Source organism: Tachyglossus aculeatus, chromosome 26 (assembly GCF_015852505.1).
Source record: "Tachyglossus aculeatus isolate mTacAcu1 chromosome 26, mTacAcu1.pri, whole genome shotgun sequence".
NCBI classification, from domain to species: Eukaryota; Metazoa; Chordata; class Mammalia; order Monotremata; family Tachyglossidae; genus Tachyglossus; species Tachyglossus aculeatus.
Genome location: NC_052091.1, coordinates 18,159,161 through 18,175,554, shown reverse-complemented (window position 1 = coordinate 18,175,554; position 16,394 = coordinate 18,159,161). Strand labels below are relative to the sequence as shown.

Genomic DNA, 16,394 nt, shown 5'->3' with positions numbered 1-16,394 from the left:
ACGATGTCCGGCGGGATCTCTTTCGAATGGCCGTTTTCCGGATTTCATTTTCAACATATCTGCTATTCTGACTGTTAGATTATATCCCAAGCCCGTGTTCATTCATTGTCGTATTTATTGACCGCTTACTGTGTGCAGAGCACTGTCCTAAGCGCTAAGCGCATGTTCTATCCACCGAGCCACACTGCTTCTCTAACGGTGTCTGGCGGGATCTCTTTCGAGTGGCCGTTTTCCGGATTTCATTTTCAACATATCTGCTATTCTGACTGGTAGATTATATCCCAAGCCCGTGTTCATTCATTCAGTCGTATTTATTGACCGCTTACTGTGTGCAGAGCACTGTCCTAAGCGCTAAGCGCATGTTCTATCCACTGAGCCACACTGCTTCTCTAACGATGTCCGGCGGGATCTCTTTCGAAGGGCCGTTTTCCGGATTTCATTTTCAACATATCTGCTATTCTGACTGTTAGATTATATCCCAAGCCCGTGTTCATTCATTCAGTCGTCTTTATTGACCGCTTACTGTGTGCAGAGCACTGTCCTAAGCGCTAAGCGCATGTTCTATCCACCGGTCCACACTGCTTCTCTAACGATGTCCGGCGGGATCTCTTTCGAAGGGCCGTTTTCCGGATTTCATTTTCAACATATCTGCTATTCTGACTGTTAGATTATATCCCAAGCCCGTGTTCATTCATTCAGTCGTCTTTATTGACCGCTTACTGTGTGCAGAGCACTGTCCTAAGCGCTAAGCGCATGTTCTATCCACCGGTCCACACTGCTTCTCTAACGATGTCCAGCGGGATCTCTTTCGAAGGGCCGTTTTCCGGATTTCATTTTCAACATATCTGCTATTCTGACTGTTAGATTATATCCCAAGCCCGTGTTCATTCATTCAGTCGTCTTTATTGACCGCTTACTGTGTGCAGAGCACTGTCCTAAGCGCTAAGCGCATGTTCTATCCACTGAGCCACACTGCTTCTCTAACAATGTCTGGCGGGATCTCTTTCGAAGGGCCGTTTTCCGGATTTCATTTTCAACATCTGCTATTCCGACTGTTAGATTATAATAATAGTAATAATAATAAACTTACTACTATTAATAATAATAATCGTCTTGACTGTGAGCCCACTGTTGGGTAGGGACCATCTCTATAGGTTGCCAACTTGTACATCCCAAGTGCTTAGTACAGTGCTCTGCACATAGTAAGCGCTCAATAAATGCGATTGAATGAATAATGGTGGTATTTAAGTGCTTACTATGTACCAAGCACTGTTCTACCCTTGCAAAGTCAATAAATCACCCCTCTTCTTTGGGGCAGACGGAACTCAGGACCAATTCTTGTGGGTTTCAGTGGATTTCACGTACCCGTCTCTCGAAGAGCCGGCCCCTCCTGCCCCGGCTGCCCCGGTCCAGCCGTCTCCTGTAACGGGAAATGAAAATCCGGACGGGCAAAGCAACCGGGAAGAAAGAACGGGACCGCTCGATACTTCAACTTCAGGAGGACCAGTTGCGGCTCGCGGTTCCCCTGTGATTCAGGCAACAAGTACTGTGAAGAACGTTCCTCAGGTGGGTGGTTTACAACCGAGTCAGAGCTGCCGGCGGGCGTTTGTTTTAGGGCGTTTGGGAAGCGCTCACCGCGTTTCGGGTGCCGTTCTAAGCGCCGGGACGGATACAGAGTAATAATGGTAATGATGGTATTTGGTAAGCGCTTACTATGTGCCAAGCACTGTTCTAAGCGTTGGAGTAGATGCACGTCAGGTTGGACACAGTCCCCGTCCCACCTGGGGCCCACGGTTTTAATCCCCAATTTACAGATTCATTCATTCATTCATTCAGTCGTGTTTATTGAGCGCTTACTGTGTGCAGAGCACTGGACTAAGCGCTTGGGAAGTCCAAGTTGGCAACATATAGAAACGGGCCCTACCCAACAGCGGGCTCCCAGTCTAGAAGGGGGAGACAGGCAACAAAATAAAACAATCAGGCCCCGCTACACCTCTCCTGCAACGGTTTATTCTCTATAATAATGATGGCTTTTGTTCAGCGCTTACTATGTGCCAAGCACTGTTCTAAGCGCTGGGGGGATACAGATGAGGTTACTGAGGCTCAGAGGACTTACCCAAGGTCACACGCTCCCAGCCCCTGCCCTTCCCGTTAGGTCGGGACAGATTATTGGGGAAGGGTGGAATTAAAGGCAAATGGGTATCGGATCCCGGCCCAAAGCGATGCAGCTGGGAAGAATTATCCGAGGAGTCACGATGACCTCTCTTTCTATCAAAACACGGGGTTTCGAGAACAGGACTTCTTGCCTGGTCTTCTACGAACACTGCCATTGTTTTTATTGCTCCAGATTGATCGTTCTAAAAAGCCCACGGCCAAACCGCCCGATGCTCATAAAGCCAGGGCCGAGAGCGCCGAGCCCGACCCGAGGGCTCTTCAGAACGGGAAGATGGTTCCCGACCGTTCCAAAAAGCCCGCATTTGACCCGGCCGCCGTCCTGACGGAGGAAGAGAAAAGCCGCATTCACGCCGAGACCGCCTCCCTGATCGAGAAGAGCAAACGAGAAAAGGAGCGGCGGGAAAGGCAGCAAGAGGAGCAGAGAGAGAAGCTCAGGCGGGAAGAGCAGGAGCGGAAGATCCCGGAGAACCGGGAAGGGGAAGGGAGAGAACCGCGAGAGAGCGGGCAGGCCAAGGGAGGAGAGGAGGAGGGAACGCCGGAGGGAAGGCCCGCAGAAGGCGCGGGAGCAAAAAGGCAAAACCAGAGCGACCATGAGAGCCCAGAAGCCGAAATATCCGACAGAGGTTCCACGGAAGATAGAGAAACGGGTCCTCAAACGCCAGAAATGCCGAAAAAGCCCGTAGGAGGTCCGGCCCAACCTTCTGGGATGGAAGAGCCAAGCTCCAGCAAGGTGAGTGGGGAAGAACGGACGGATCGCCCCCCGAGGGAAATAGAGAAGCCATATGTCTCTGTATGTTGCCAATTTGTACTTCCCAAGCGCTTAGTACAGTGCTCTGCTCGTAGTAAGTGCTCAATAAATGCGATTGATGATGATGATGATGATTTCGGGAGGCCGAATGCGAACCCCCAAATCACCAGCGGCCCATTCCCTCTCTTGCCTGATGGCTCTGAGGCGTCAAGAGCCCAGCCCTTAGACGGTGAAGTGGCCTTGGCAACTTCATCTCATCTGGGATGGAGATGGAGAGCGCTTAGCACAGTGCTCTGCACACAGAAAGCGCTCAGTAAATCCGATCGAATGAATGGAGAGCTCCCTACTAGCAGGGAACGGGGCTGCTAATCTCTCCCAAGCGCTTAGTATAGTGTTCTGCACACAGTAAGTGCTTGGTAAATACCACTGATTGATGTACAAAGTGGACCTGTTGATCAATCAATCGTATTTATTGAGCGCTTACTGTGTGCAGAGCACTGTACTAAGCGCTTGGGAAGTACAAGTTGGCAACATATAGAGACAGTCCCTACCCAGCAGTGGGCTCACAGTCTAAAAGGACTGATGATGATGATGATCATAATAAGGAAGTCTGGTTCATTTTAAGTGCCGACTCTGTGCCAGTGTACTAAGCGCCGGGATAGATTCAAGTCAATCAGATCAGACACAGTCCCTGTTCCACCGAGGGCTTACAGTCTAAGTAGGAGGAGAACAGGGGTCGAATGCCCATTTAACGGATGAGGACATCGGGGCATTGAGAAGTTAAACAGCCGCCTTGGACCACACAGCAGACACGGGTTGTCAGGTCTCGTGAGTATGGGGATGGAGGAATTAATAATAATAATAATAATAATAATAATAATAATAATAGCATTTATTAAGCGCTTACTATGTGCAAAGCACTGTTCTAAGTGCTGGGGGGCTACAAGGTGATCAGGTTGTCCCATTTTGGGGCTCACAGTCATAAATCCCCATTTTGCAGATGAGGTCACCGAGGCACAAAGAAGTGAAATGAATAAATATGTTTGTACATATTTATTACTCTATTTATTTTACCAGTACATATCTATTCTATTTATTTTATTTTGTCAGTATGTTTGGTTTTGTTCTCTGTCTCCCCCTTTTAGACTGTGAGCCCACTGTTGGGTAGGGACTGTCTCTGTATGTTGCCAACTTGTACTTCCCAAGCGCTTAGTCCAGTGCTCTGCACACAGTAAGCGCTCAATAAATACGATTGATTGACTGATTGAAGTGACTTGCCCAAAGTCACCCAGCTGACAATTGGCGGAGCCGGGATTTGAACCCATGACCCCTGACTCCAAAGCCCGGGCTCTTTCCACTGAGCCACGCGGACTTAGTTTGGATGATCCGAGCGTGGCTCGAGCGAGGCAGACAGATGGTTCTGTCTCGGTGAAGATTGCTCTAACGGAACTTGATCGTATGTCAAAAAGTCACGCTTCAACGCGGGCACTCTTCAATCCCTGTTAGTTCCCTTTGTGTTATTAATCAATCAATCATCATCATCATCAATCGTATTTATTGAGCGCTTACTATGTGCAGAGCACCGTACTAAGCACCTGGGAAGTACAAATTGGCAACATATAGAGACAGTCCCTACCCAACAGTGGGCTCACAGTCTAAAATCAATCAATCAATCAGTCGTTAATATGTCTTGTTTTGTTGTCCGTCTCCCCCTTCTAGACTGTGAGCCCGCTGTCGGGTAGGGACCGTCTCTAGATGTTGCCGACTTGGACTTCCCAAGCGCTTAGTACAGTGCTCTGCACACAGTAAGCGCCCAATAAATACGATTGAATGAATGAACGGGCTCCGTTCAGTGCAACCGAAGCGCTCGGATCGAAATCATGCTGGCTTTTGTTTTTAGGGAAAAACCTACCGATACATTTCTCTTGTCGTAGGATAAAAGAAAGGTAAAGTACAACGCTGCTAGAGAAGCAGTGTGGCTCAGTGGAAAGAGCCCCGGGCTTTGGACTCAGAAGTCATGGGTTCAAATTCCGGCTCCTCCAATTGTCAGCTGTGTGACTTTGGGCAGGTCACTTCACTTCTCTGGGCCTCAGTGACCTCATCTGGAAAATGGGGGTGAAGACTGTGAGCCCCCCGTGGGACAACCTGGTCACCTTGTAACCTCCCCAGCACTTTGAACAGTGCTTTGCACATAGTAAGCGCTTAATAAATGCCATCATTATTATTATTAGGTGGGACAGGGACTGTGTCCAACTTGGTGAATTTGTATCCACCTTGGCACGGAGGACAGTGCTTGACATATAGTAAGCACTGTTATTATTATTAATATTACTATAATAATCATACTAATCACATTATTATAATATAGTATTATAATAATATTATTATATTGAACTATGTTATTAATATATTATAATAAATATATTATTATTCCAATAATAATAATTATGGTATTTGTAAAGTGCTGACTACATGCCAAGCATTGTTCTTAGCACTGGAGTATAATAATAATAACAATAATAATAATGATGGCATTTGTTAAGCGCTTACTATGTGCCAAGCACCGTTCTAAGTACGTGCAAGCTAATCAGGTGGGACACCATCCCCGGCTCACAGGGGCTCACGGTCTTCATCCCCATTTTACGGATGAGGTAACTGAGGCCCAGAGAAGTGACGCGACTTACACAGCGTACAAGTGGCAGAGCCGGGATTAGAACCCAGGTCCTTCCTACTCCCAGCCCCGGGCTGTTCCCACTAGGCCAAGCTGCTCTGCAGCATGTGCTGCTGAACAAATGCCATTAAAAAACCACAACAACAACAACAACAAAGAAGACTCCATCGCTGGGTTTGGACAGTCTCAAATGGAAGGCAGAAACAGCAGCACAGATGTCACCGGTTTCCTCGTCTTTCTGAAAACGGTGCTTTAGGCTTGCCCGGGAAGTTAAGGATAGTCATCATCATCATCAATCGTATTTATTGAGCGCTTACTGTGTGCAGAGCACTGTACTAAGCGCTTGGGAAGTACAAGTTGGTACATATAGAGACGGTCCCTACCCAGCAGTGGGCTCACTGTCATATCAAAGTCATATCAAGAAGTTTATCCATTCCTGAGAAGCAGCATGGTTCAGTGGAAAGAGCCCGGGCTTTGGAGTCAGAGGTCATGGGTTCGAACCCCGGCTCCACTTCTCTGGGCCTCAGTCCCCTCATCTGTAAAATGGGGATTAAGACTGTGAGCCCCCCGAGAGACAACCTGATCACCCTGTAACCTCCCCTGCGCTTCGAACAGTGCCTGGCACATAGGAAGCGCTTAATCAATGCCATCATCCTCATTATTATTCCGGAAGAAAGGCTCATTTCTAGACAAACCCAAATTTTGCTTAAAAGGAGTCACAGTTCTTCCCGGTTAGCCGTCCCGGGGCTTTTGCATACAAAACGACCGAGTCTTCCTCCGAGACCAAGAAGCCGGTTCAATCAATCAATCAATCATCAATCACATTTATTGAGCGCTTACTGTGTACAGAGCACTGGACTAAGCGCTTTTGAAGTCCAAGTTGGCAACATATAGAGACAGTCCCTACCCAACAGCGGGCTCACAGTCTAAAAGTGGGGGGGACAGAGAACAAAACCAAGCATACTAACAAAATAAAATAAATAGAATAGGTATGCACAAATAAAATAAATAAATAAGTAGAGTAATAGCACATTCCCTTTTCAGGCCACGGGCATCCCATGAAACCTTCCCAGTGTTGACATCCAGCTGTTGTTTGTGCCAGTTTCCTAAGCCCTCAGCGCCTGTGTTCTCTCTTCCCGGCCCCTGGTTGACCGAGACAGGGTTTCGTCATCCGTGTTGGTTTTCCAGCCCCATCTGTCAAACATCCCCCATTCCCAGATCGAGTCCCAAGGAGAGCCCGAGTCAGCCTCCCTGCCCTCAGCGAGAAGGAGCAGTTGGATTCTGACCCATCCGCCAGACGGGTCCCTTCCCCCCTTTTGAAGTTTTCGGGAATTCGTGTGTATACGGGCGGGGAGGAGCTGCGCTTCTTTCATTTTTTTCTATTCCAACCGTTTGCCAGCATGTTAGAGTTAAAGAGCAGCCAGAAAGTGACGCGCCCCAAGCCGGAACCTCTAAAGATACGCCCGAAGATCCCGAAAGATACAAAGTGAGTGAAGTTCAATTCAGTACGCCGGGGGAAAGAAATGAAAACCAGAGAAATCACCATAGAGTGCAGCAACATATGCTTATCTTCACTCCATGTTCGGGAATCCTGGGTTGGTTTCTTCAAATCCACCCAAGATGGATCTGTGTCATTTTCGGCAGCTGTTTCTTGTTAACTGTCTACGACTGCCCTGTTTTTGATGAGGAGGCGAAGCAAACTTATGGCCTCCCTCCAAAAGTCCAACGTTTTGAAACTTTGATGGTACTTAACAGTACCGGCTCGTTTGTAATTCTTCGGCAGTCCGTAAGTAGCCTCTTGCCCTTGGGTTATCTCCGTGTGAGGATGGAGGCAGTCGGTGTTTTTTTTATAAGCACCAAGAAACACGAGCTCTCTTAAAGACTTTTTCTATCATGGAGTCGTACTCGCTCATTTTCTTCCCCAGTGATGCACGATAAGTCGTGTGGAGGAGGCGAGTTGAAGCAATAATCGCAGACCTCTCGGTTTTCCGGAGGAACCAGCGCGGTTTCTCCAAAGTTTCTGTTCTTCTGATGAAACGGAGAGACGGGTGGGTAGTACGTACAAAGGAAGAACAGTTGAGACGGGGGAGGACCCTCACTGGACTCAGGTAGAACTAAAGATGGAGTCGGCATGGTGTTCTGCCTAACACGAGGGTGTTAGGAGCAGATGACCGTAAACTGAAATTGTGTGTGGTGATGCCTTTTTTCTTTTCTTTTTCCCAAAGTCTCAACGAGAGCCCCTGACAAGAGCCCGAAGTGAAGAAATGGGAAGGGTAGTACCTGGGTTGCCTGCAGGCTGGGCCAAGGTAAGTGTCAAGACGACAACAAAGCGGCAAGAAGATTAATGTGGGGCGTGTGTCTGTGTTGGTTCAATCAGTGGTATGGACAGAGCGCTTACTGCGTGCAGAGCACTGTACTGAGCGCTTGGGATAATGGTAATAACAATAACGACGGTATTTGTTCACCGCTTACTCTGTGTCAAGCGCAGCTTTAAGCACTGGGGTAGATCCAAGCTAGTCAGATTGGACACAGTCCCTGTCTTCGTCCGTAAGCCCCATTTTGCAGAGGAGGAAACTGAAGCCCAGAGAAGTAAAGCGACTTTTTAACATATTTCATTAGTATGTTTGGCTTTGTTCCCTGTCTCCCCCTTTTAGACTGTGAGCCCGCTGTTGGGTAGGGACCATCTCTATATGTTGCCAACTTGGACTTCCCACAGTAAGTACACAGTAAGCGCTCAATAAATACGATCGATGATGATGATGATGACGACTTGTCCGGGGTCTCGCAGCGGACAAGTGGCGGAGCCGGGATTAGAACCCAGGTCGTTCTGACTCCCGGGCCCGGGCTCTAGAGTCATCATCATCATCATCAATCGTATTTATTGAGCGCTTACTGTGTGCAGAGCAGTGTACTAAGCGCCTGGGAAGTCCAAGTCGGCAACATAGAGAGACGGACCCTACCCAACAGCGGGCTCCCAGTCTAGAAGGGGGAGACGGATGACAAAACAAAACATATTAACCAAATAAAATAAATAGAATAGATATGTACAAGTAAAATCAATCAATCAATAAATAAATAGAGTAATAAATACGCACAAACATATATACAGGTGCTGTGGGGAGGGGAAGGGGCTCAGTGTGGGAAGGCCTCCTGGAGGAGGTGAGCTCTCAGTAGGGCTTTGAAGGGAGGAAGAGAGCTAGCTTGGCAGATGTGGGGGAAGCAGCGTGGCTCACTGGAAAGAGCCCAGGCTTTGGAGTCAGAGGTCGCGGGTTCAAATCCTGGTTCTGCCAACTGTCAGCTGTGTGACTTTGGGAAAGTCACTTCACTTCTCTGGGCCTCAGTGACCTCATCTGTAAAATGGGGATTAAGACTGTGAGCCCTCCGTGGGACAGCCTGATCACCCTGTAACCTCCCCAGCGCTTAGAAGAGTGCTTTGCACATAGTAAGCGCTTAATAAATGCCATTATTATTATTATGTGGGGAGGGAGGGCATTTCGGGCCAGGGGTCGACGGCGGGATGGGTGAGAACGAGGCACAGTGAGGAGGTGAGCGGCAGCAGAGGAGCGGAGGGTGCGGGCTGGGCTGGAGAAGGAGAGAAGGGAGGTGAGGTAGGAGGGGGTGAGGTGATGGACGGCTTGGAAGTCAAGGGTGAGGAGTTTTTGCCTGAGTTCAGTTCAAAAGAATTAGCAAACATGTACCCTGCCCATAACGAGCTGACAGTCTAAAGAGGGAGACGGACAGTACTATGCGCTATCATCCAGTCCTTGGCTCGTCCTTCTTTATGAAGTAGTGAGCCAGGCTGGCTCTTCCTCCGAGGCAGTTGTGATTCCCTTGTTCCCATGTTTGGTTTGGTTCTCCGTCTCCCCCTTCTAGACTGTGAGCCCACTGTTGGGTAGGGACCGTCTCTATATGTTGCCAACTTGGACTTCCCAAGCGCTTAGTACAGTGCTCTGCCCACAGTAAGCGCTCAATAAATACGATTGATTGATTCCCAAGGGCTTAGTACAGTGCTCTGCACACAGTAATTGCTCAATAAATACTACTGAGTGAATGAACGGGCTCACAGTCTAGAAGGGGAGACAGACAACAAAGCAAGACATGTGGACGGGTGTCACGTCGTCAGAACAGATAGAATTAAAGCTAAATGCCCATCATTAACAAAATAAATAGAACAGTAAATATGTACAAGTAAAATCAGTAATAATAATAATAATGATGGCATTTGTTAAGCGCTTACTATGTGCAGAGCACTGTTCTAAGCGTTGGGGGGATGCAGTGTGATCAAGTTGTCCCACGTGGGGCTCACAGTCTGCATCCCCATTTTACAGACGGGGTAACTGAGGCGCAGAGAAGTGAACAGACTTGCCCAAGGTCACACAGCAGACATGTGGTGGAGTTGGGATTGGAACCCATGACCTCTGACTCCAAAGCCCGGGCTCTTTCCAATCAATCAATCAATCAATCGTATTCATTGAGCGCTTACTGTGTGCAGAGCACTGTACTAAGCGCTTGGGAAGTACAAGTTAGCAACATATAGAGACGGTCCCTACCCAACAGTGGGCTCACAGTCTAGAAGGGGGAGGCAGAGAACAAAACCAAACATATAAACAAAATAAAATAAATAGAATAGATATGTACAAGTAAAATCAATCAATCAATCGTATTTATTGAGCGCTTACTGTGTGCAGAGCACTGTACTAAGCACTTGGGAAGTCCAAGTTGGCAACATAGATGATCCCTACCCAACAGCGGGCTCACAGTCTAGAAGGGGGAGGCAGAGAACAAAACCAAACATACTAACAAAATAAAATAAAGAGAATAGATATGTGCAAGTAAAATAAATAAATAGAGCCACTGAGCCACTCTGCTTCAGTAGAGTACAGTAGAGTAATAAATCTGTACAAACATATATGTTGCCAACTTGGACTTCCCAAGCGCTTAGTACAGTGCTCTGCACACAGTAAGCGCTCAATAAATACGATCAAATGCATGAATATATATACAAGTGCTGTGGGGAGGGGAAGGACATAGGGCGGGGGGGATGGAGAGGAGGAGGAGGATGTAGGATTTTGTTTGATCTTTTTTGACGTGTGTGTATATGTATATATATTTATTTTATTTTGATAGTATGTTTGGTTTTGTTCTCTGTCTCCCCCTTTTAGACTGTGAGCCCACTGTTGGGTAGGGACCGTCTCTATATGTTGCCAATTTGTACTTCCCAAGCGCTTAGTACAGTTCTCTGCACATAGTAAGCGCTCAATAAATACGATCGATGATGATGTCTATATGTAGAGGGTGACTTTGTTGTATCTTTTTTTTCCGACCTTTATCGTGTCTTTCCCCTTCCCCCGTGAAGTTCCTGGATCCCACCACCGGCACCTTTCGCTATTACCACTCACCGACCAACTCGGTTCACATTTACCCGCCCGAGATGGCCCCTCCGTCCACGCCGCCGTCCCCCAAAGCCAAGCCCAAGGTATCCACGGAGCGCGACCGAGAGCCGTCCAAGCTGAAGCGCTCGTACTCGTCCCCGGATATAACCCAGGCCATTCAGGAGGAGGAGAAGAGGAAGCCAGTCGCAACGCCCGCCGTCAATCGGGAGACCAAGTAAGCGGCTCCGACCCCTCCGAGAGGGACTATCCCGTCCCGTTTTCAATCGGTCCATCAATCAGTCGTATTTATCGAGCGCTTACTGTGTGCAGAGCATCAATCGATCAATCAATCAATCGTATTTATCGAGCGCTTACTGTGTGCAGGGCACTGTGCTAAACGCTTGGGGAAGGACACGTTGGCAACATCTAGAGACGGCCCCTACCCAACGGCGGGCTCACAGTCTAGAAGGGGGAGACAGGGAACACAACAAACGTAGTAACAAAACCTCGGAGTCGCCGAGTCGGGAGCCTGAATCCATGAGTAGTAATATTAATCAATCAATCAGTCGTATTTATCGAGCGCTTACTGTGTGCAGAGCACTGTACTAAACGCTCGGGAAGGACACGTTGGCAACATCTAGAGACGGCCCCTACCCAACGGCGGGCTCACAGTCTAGAAGGGGGAGACAGGGAACACAACAAAACAGAGTAACAAAACCTCGGAGTTGCCGAGTCGGGAGCCTGAATCCATGAGTAGTAATATTAATCAATCAATCATATTTATCGAGCGCTTACTGTGTGCAGGGCACTGTGCTAAACGCTTGGGGAAGGACACGTTGGCAACATCTAGAGACGGCCCCTACCCAACGGCGGGCTCACAGTCTAGAAGGGGGAGACAGGGAACACAACAAAACGGAGTAACAAAACCTCGGAGTCGCCGAGGCGGGAGCCGGAATCCATGAGTAGTAATATTAATCAATCAATCATATTTATCGAGCGCTTACTGTGTGCAGGGCACTGTACTAAACGCTTGGGGAAGGACACGTTGGCAACATCTAGAGACGGCCCCTACCCAACGGCGGGCTCACAGGCTAGAAGGGGGAGACAGGGAACACAACAAAACAGAGTAACAAAACCTCGGAGTCGCCGAGTCGGGAGCCGGAATCCACGAGTAGTAATATTAATCAATCAATCAATCAATCAATCGTATTTATCGAGCGCTTACTGTGTGCAGAGCACTGTACTAAGCGCTTGGGAAGTACAAGTCGGCAGCATATAGAGACGGTCCCTTCCCAACCGTGGGCTCACAGCCTAAAAGATCTCTCCTGTCTTCCCTTCGGCTTTGCACATAGTAAGCGCTTAACAAATGCCATTATTATTATTACTATAACGATGGTATCTGTTAAGCGCTATAATAGTAATAATATAATTATATACAGCATAAATATATAATATATAAAATATATAAATATAATATAAAACAATAATATTATTATTATTATTGTTAATAATGCCAACATTATTATTAGAGGTGGCCCCAAAAAGCGTTGGAGGTACTCTCCTCCTCAGCCTGTTCCCGCCACAGTCCGAAGAGGCACCCCGGCCTTGTCATTCATTCATTCAGTCGTATTTATTGAGCGCTTACGGTGTGCAGAGCACTGGACTGAGCACTTGGGAAGCCCAAGTTGGCAACAATATGTTCTGTTTAATATGTTTTGTTGTCTGTCTCCCCTTTCTAGCCTGTGAGCCCGCTGTCGGGTAGGGGCCGTCTCTAGATGTTGCCGACTTGGACTTCCTAAGCGCTTAGTCCAGTGCTCTGCACGCAGGAAGCGCTCAATAAATACGATTGAATGAATGAATAATGGCATTTAAAGGTGGGCCCTTGAGCCCTGACTCTTGATTGTTTTTGTGATATCATTCATTCGCTCAATCGTATTTATTGAGCGCTTACTGTGTGCAGAGCACTGGACTGAGCGCTGGGGAAGTCCAAGTCGGTAGAGAAGCAGTGTGGCTCAGTGGAAAAGAGCCCGGGCTTTGGAGTCAGGCGTCATGGGTTCAAATCCCGGCTCTGCCAGTTGTCAGCTGTGTGACTTTGGGCAAGTCACTGCACTTCTCTGGGCCTCGGTTCCCTCATCTGTAAGATGGGGATGAAGACGGTGAGCCCCCCGTGGGACAACCTGATCACCTTGTAACCTCCCCAGCGCTTAGAACAGTGCTTTGCACATAGTAAGCGCTTAATAAATGCCATCATTATTATTATTATATAGAGACGGTCCCTACCCAACAGCGGGCTCACAGTCTAGAAGGGGGAGACGGACAACAAAACAAAACGTGGAGACAGGCGTCAAAAATGTATCGTAACTGTATTTTTGAAGCACTTACTCTGTGCCAAGCACTGTTAGCGTGGCCTCACGGAGAGAGCCCTGGCAGTCAGAAGGACCCGGGTTCGAATCCCAGCTCCGCCGCTTGTCTGCTGGGTGACCTTGGGCAAGGCGCTTCACTTCTCTGGGCCTTGGTGACCTCATCTGTAAAATGGGGCTGAAGACTGTGAGCCCCACGTGGGACAGTCTGATCACCTTGCATCCATTGGCTTAGGAGGCAGAGGTCATGGGTTCAAATCCCGGCTCCGCCGCTTGTCTGCTGGGTGACCTTGGGCAAGGCGCTTCACTTCTCTGGGCCTTGGTGACCTCATCTGTAAAATGGGGCTGAAGACTGTGAGCCCCACGTGGGACAGTCTGATCACCTTGCATCCATTGGCTTAGGAGGCAGAGGTCACGGGTTCGAATCCCGGCTCCGCCGCTTATCAGCTGGGTGACCTTAGGCAAGTCACTTCACTTCCCTGGGCCTCGGTGACCTCACCTGTAAAATGGGGCTGAAGACTGTGAGCCCCACGTGGGACAACCTCATCACCTTGTATCCATTGGCTTAGGAGTCCGGGGTCATGGGTTCGAATCCCGGCTCCGCCGCTTGCCAGCCGTGTGGCTTTAGGCAAGTCACTTAACTTTCCTGGGCCTCAGTTCCCTCATCTGTAAAATGGGGATGAAGACTGTGAGCCCCACGTGGGACAGTCTGATGACCTTGTATCGACCCCAGCGCATAGTAAGCGCTTAACAGATACCAACATTATTATTAGTATCTTTAAAGTGGGGATTAAGACCGTGAGCCCCATGTGGGACAGGGACTGGGTCTGAACTCGTAAGGAAGGAATTAAGGAATGCCGTCGGGAAAACAGAAACTTCCAAATGTCCCCTTGTTTTTCCTTGTAGGCCCCCGTGCCACCCGAAGGCGGAAATCTCCCGGCTGTCCGCCTCTCAGATCCGGAACCTGAACCCGGTGTTTGGCGGGGCGGGCCCAGCGCTCACCGGCCTTCGCAACTTGGGGAACACCTGCTACATGAACTCCATCCTGCAGTGCCTGTGCAATGCCCCGCACCTGGCCGATTATTTCAACAGGAACTTCTACCAGGAAGACATCAACAGGTAAGAGTACCCTCTCCATCCATCCATCCATCAATCAATCGTATTTATTGAGCGCTTACTGTGTGCAGAGCACTGGACGAGGCGCTTGGGAAGTCAGCCAGTCAGCCGGTGGGATTGAGCGAGAATTTGCCGTGTGAGAACGCTCTGGGAGAGTCCCCTACCTACGGCAGAGTGTGGCGATCAATCATTCAATCAGTCGTATTTATTGAGCGCTTCCTGTGGGCAGAGCACTGGACTAAGCGCTTGGGAAGTCCAAGTCGGCAACATCTAGAGACGGTCCCTACCCAACAGCGGGCTCACAGGCTAGAAGGGGGAGACAGACCACAAAACAAAACATACTAACAAAATGAAATAAATAGAATAGATATGTACAAGTAAAATCAATCAATCAATTGTATTTATTGAGCGCTTCCTGTGGGCAGAGCACTGGACTAAGCGCTTGGGAAGTCCAAGTTGGCAACATCTAGAGACGGCCCCTACCCAACAGCGGGCTCACAGTCTAGAAGGGGGAGACAGAACAAAACCAAACATACTAACAAAATAAAATAAATAGAATAGATATGTACAAGTAAAATCAATCAATCGTATTTATTGAGCGCTTCCTGTGGGCAGAGCACTGTACTAAGTGCTTGGGAAGTCCAAGTTGGCAACATCTAGAGACAGTCCCTGCCCAACAGTGGGCTCACAGTCTTGAAGGGGGAGACGAGAACAAAACCAAACATACTAACAAAATGAAATAAATAGAATAGATATGTACAAGTAAAATCAATCATCAGTCGTATTTATTGAGCGCTTCCTGTGGGCAGAGCACTGTACTAAGTGCTTGGGAAGTACAAGTCGGCAACATATAGAGACAGTCCCTACCCAACAGTGGGCTCACAGTCTAGAAGGGGGAGACAGACAACAAGACAAAACATATTAACAGAATAAAATAAATGGAATAAATATGTACAAAAAATAGAGTAATAAATCCGTACAAACATATATACAGGTGCTGTGAGGAGCGGAAGGAGGTAAGGCAGGGGGATGGGGAGGGGGAGGAGAGGGAGAGGAATCAATCAATCAGTCGTATTTATTGAGCGCTTCCTGTGGGCAGAGCACTGTACTGAGCGCTTGGGAAGTCCAAGTTGGCAACATAGAGAGACGGTCCCTACCCAGCAGCGGGCTCACAGTCTAGAAGGGGGAGACAGAGAACAAAACCAAACATACTAACAAAATGAAATAAATAGAATAGATAGGTACAAGTAAAATAAATGAATAAATAGAGTAATAAATATGTACAAATATATATACATATATACAGGTGCTGTGGGGAAGGGAAGGAGGTAAGATGGGGGGGACGGACGAGGGGGAGAGGAAGGAAGGGGCTCAGTCTGGGAAGGTGGCAGACGTGGAACCCCGCCCGTCACGAGTTTACGTAAATCTAATCCGTCGATCAGTGACATTTATCGAGCCCTTCCTGTGTGCGGAACACAGAAAGACCATGGGCTTGGGACTCCGAGGTCACTGGTTCGAATCCCAGCTCTGCCGCTCGTCAGCTGTGTGACCTTGGGCAAGCCACTGAACTTCTCTAGGCCTCAGTTCCCTCATCTGTAAAATGGGGATGAAGACCGTGAGCCCCCTGTGGGACAACCTGATCACCTTGTATCCCCCCCAGCGCTTAGAACAGTGCTTCGCACGTAGCAAGCGCTTAACAAATACCATTATTATTGTTATTATTACTAAGCACTTGAGAGAGGACAATCCAGCAGACATGGCAGACACATTCTCTGCCCATAGAGAACCTACAGACTAGAGGGGGACACAGGCATTAATGGAATCAATCAATCAATGGTATTCGTTGAGCGCTTACCATGTACAGAGCACTGTACTGAGTGCTTGGGGGAGCACAGTACAACAGAATTAGTGGACACGTTCCCTGCCCACAACGAGCATACGATCAATAAATC

At 48.4% G+C, this 16,394-nt stretch overlaps 1 protein-coding gene across 3 annotated transcripts in view; it reads left to right on the top strand.

Annotated features, from left to right (window-relative positions):
• Positions 1-16,394, top strand: part of USP8 (ubiquitin specific peptidase 8) — a 72,669-nt gene that overhangs the window by 39,633 nt on the left and 16,642 nt on the right. For all 3 annotated transcript variants that reach the window (XM_038767072.1, XM_038767071.1, XM_038767073.1), the window contains 6 exons: positions 1,352-1,566; positions 2,348-2,905; positions 6,994-7,080; positions 7,820-7,900; positions 10,951-11,201; positions 14,233-14,445. In XM_038767072.1, coding sequence (XP_038623000.1) covers positions 1,352-1,566; positions 2,348-2,905; positions 6,994-7,080; positions 7,820-7,900; positions 10,951-11,201; positions 14,233-14,445 — 1,405 coding nt within the window. The remainder of the gene's footprint in view (positions 1-1,351; positions 1,567-2,347; positions 2,906-6,993; positions 7,081-7,819; positions 7,901-10,950; positions 11,202-14,232; positions 14,446-16,394) is intronic.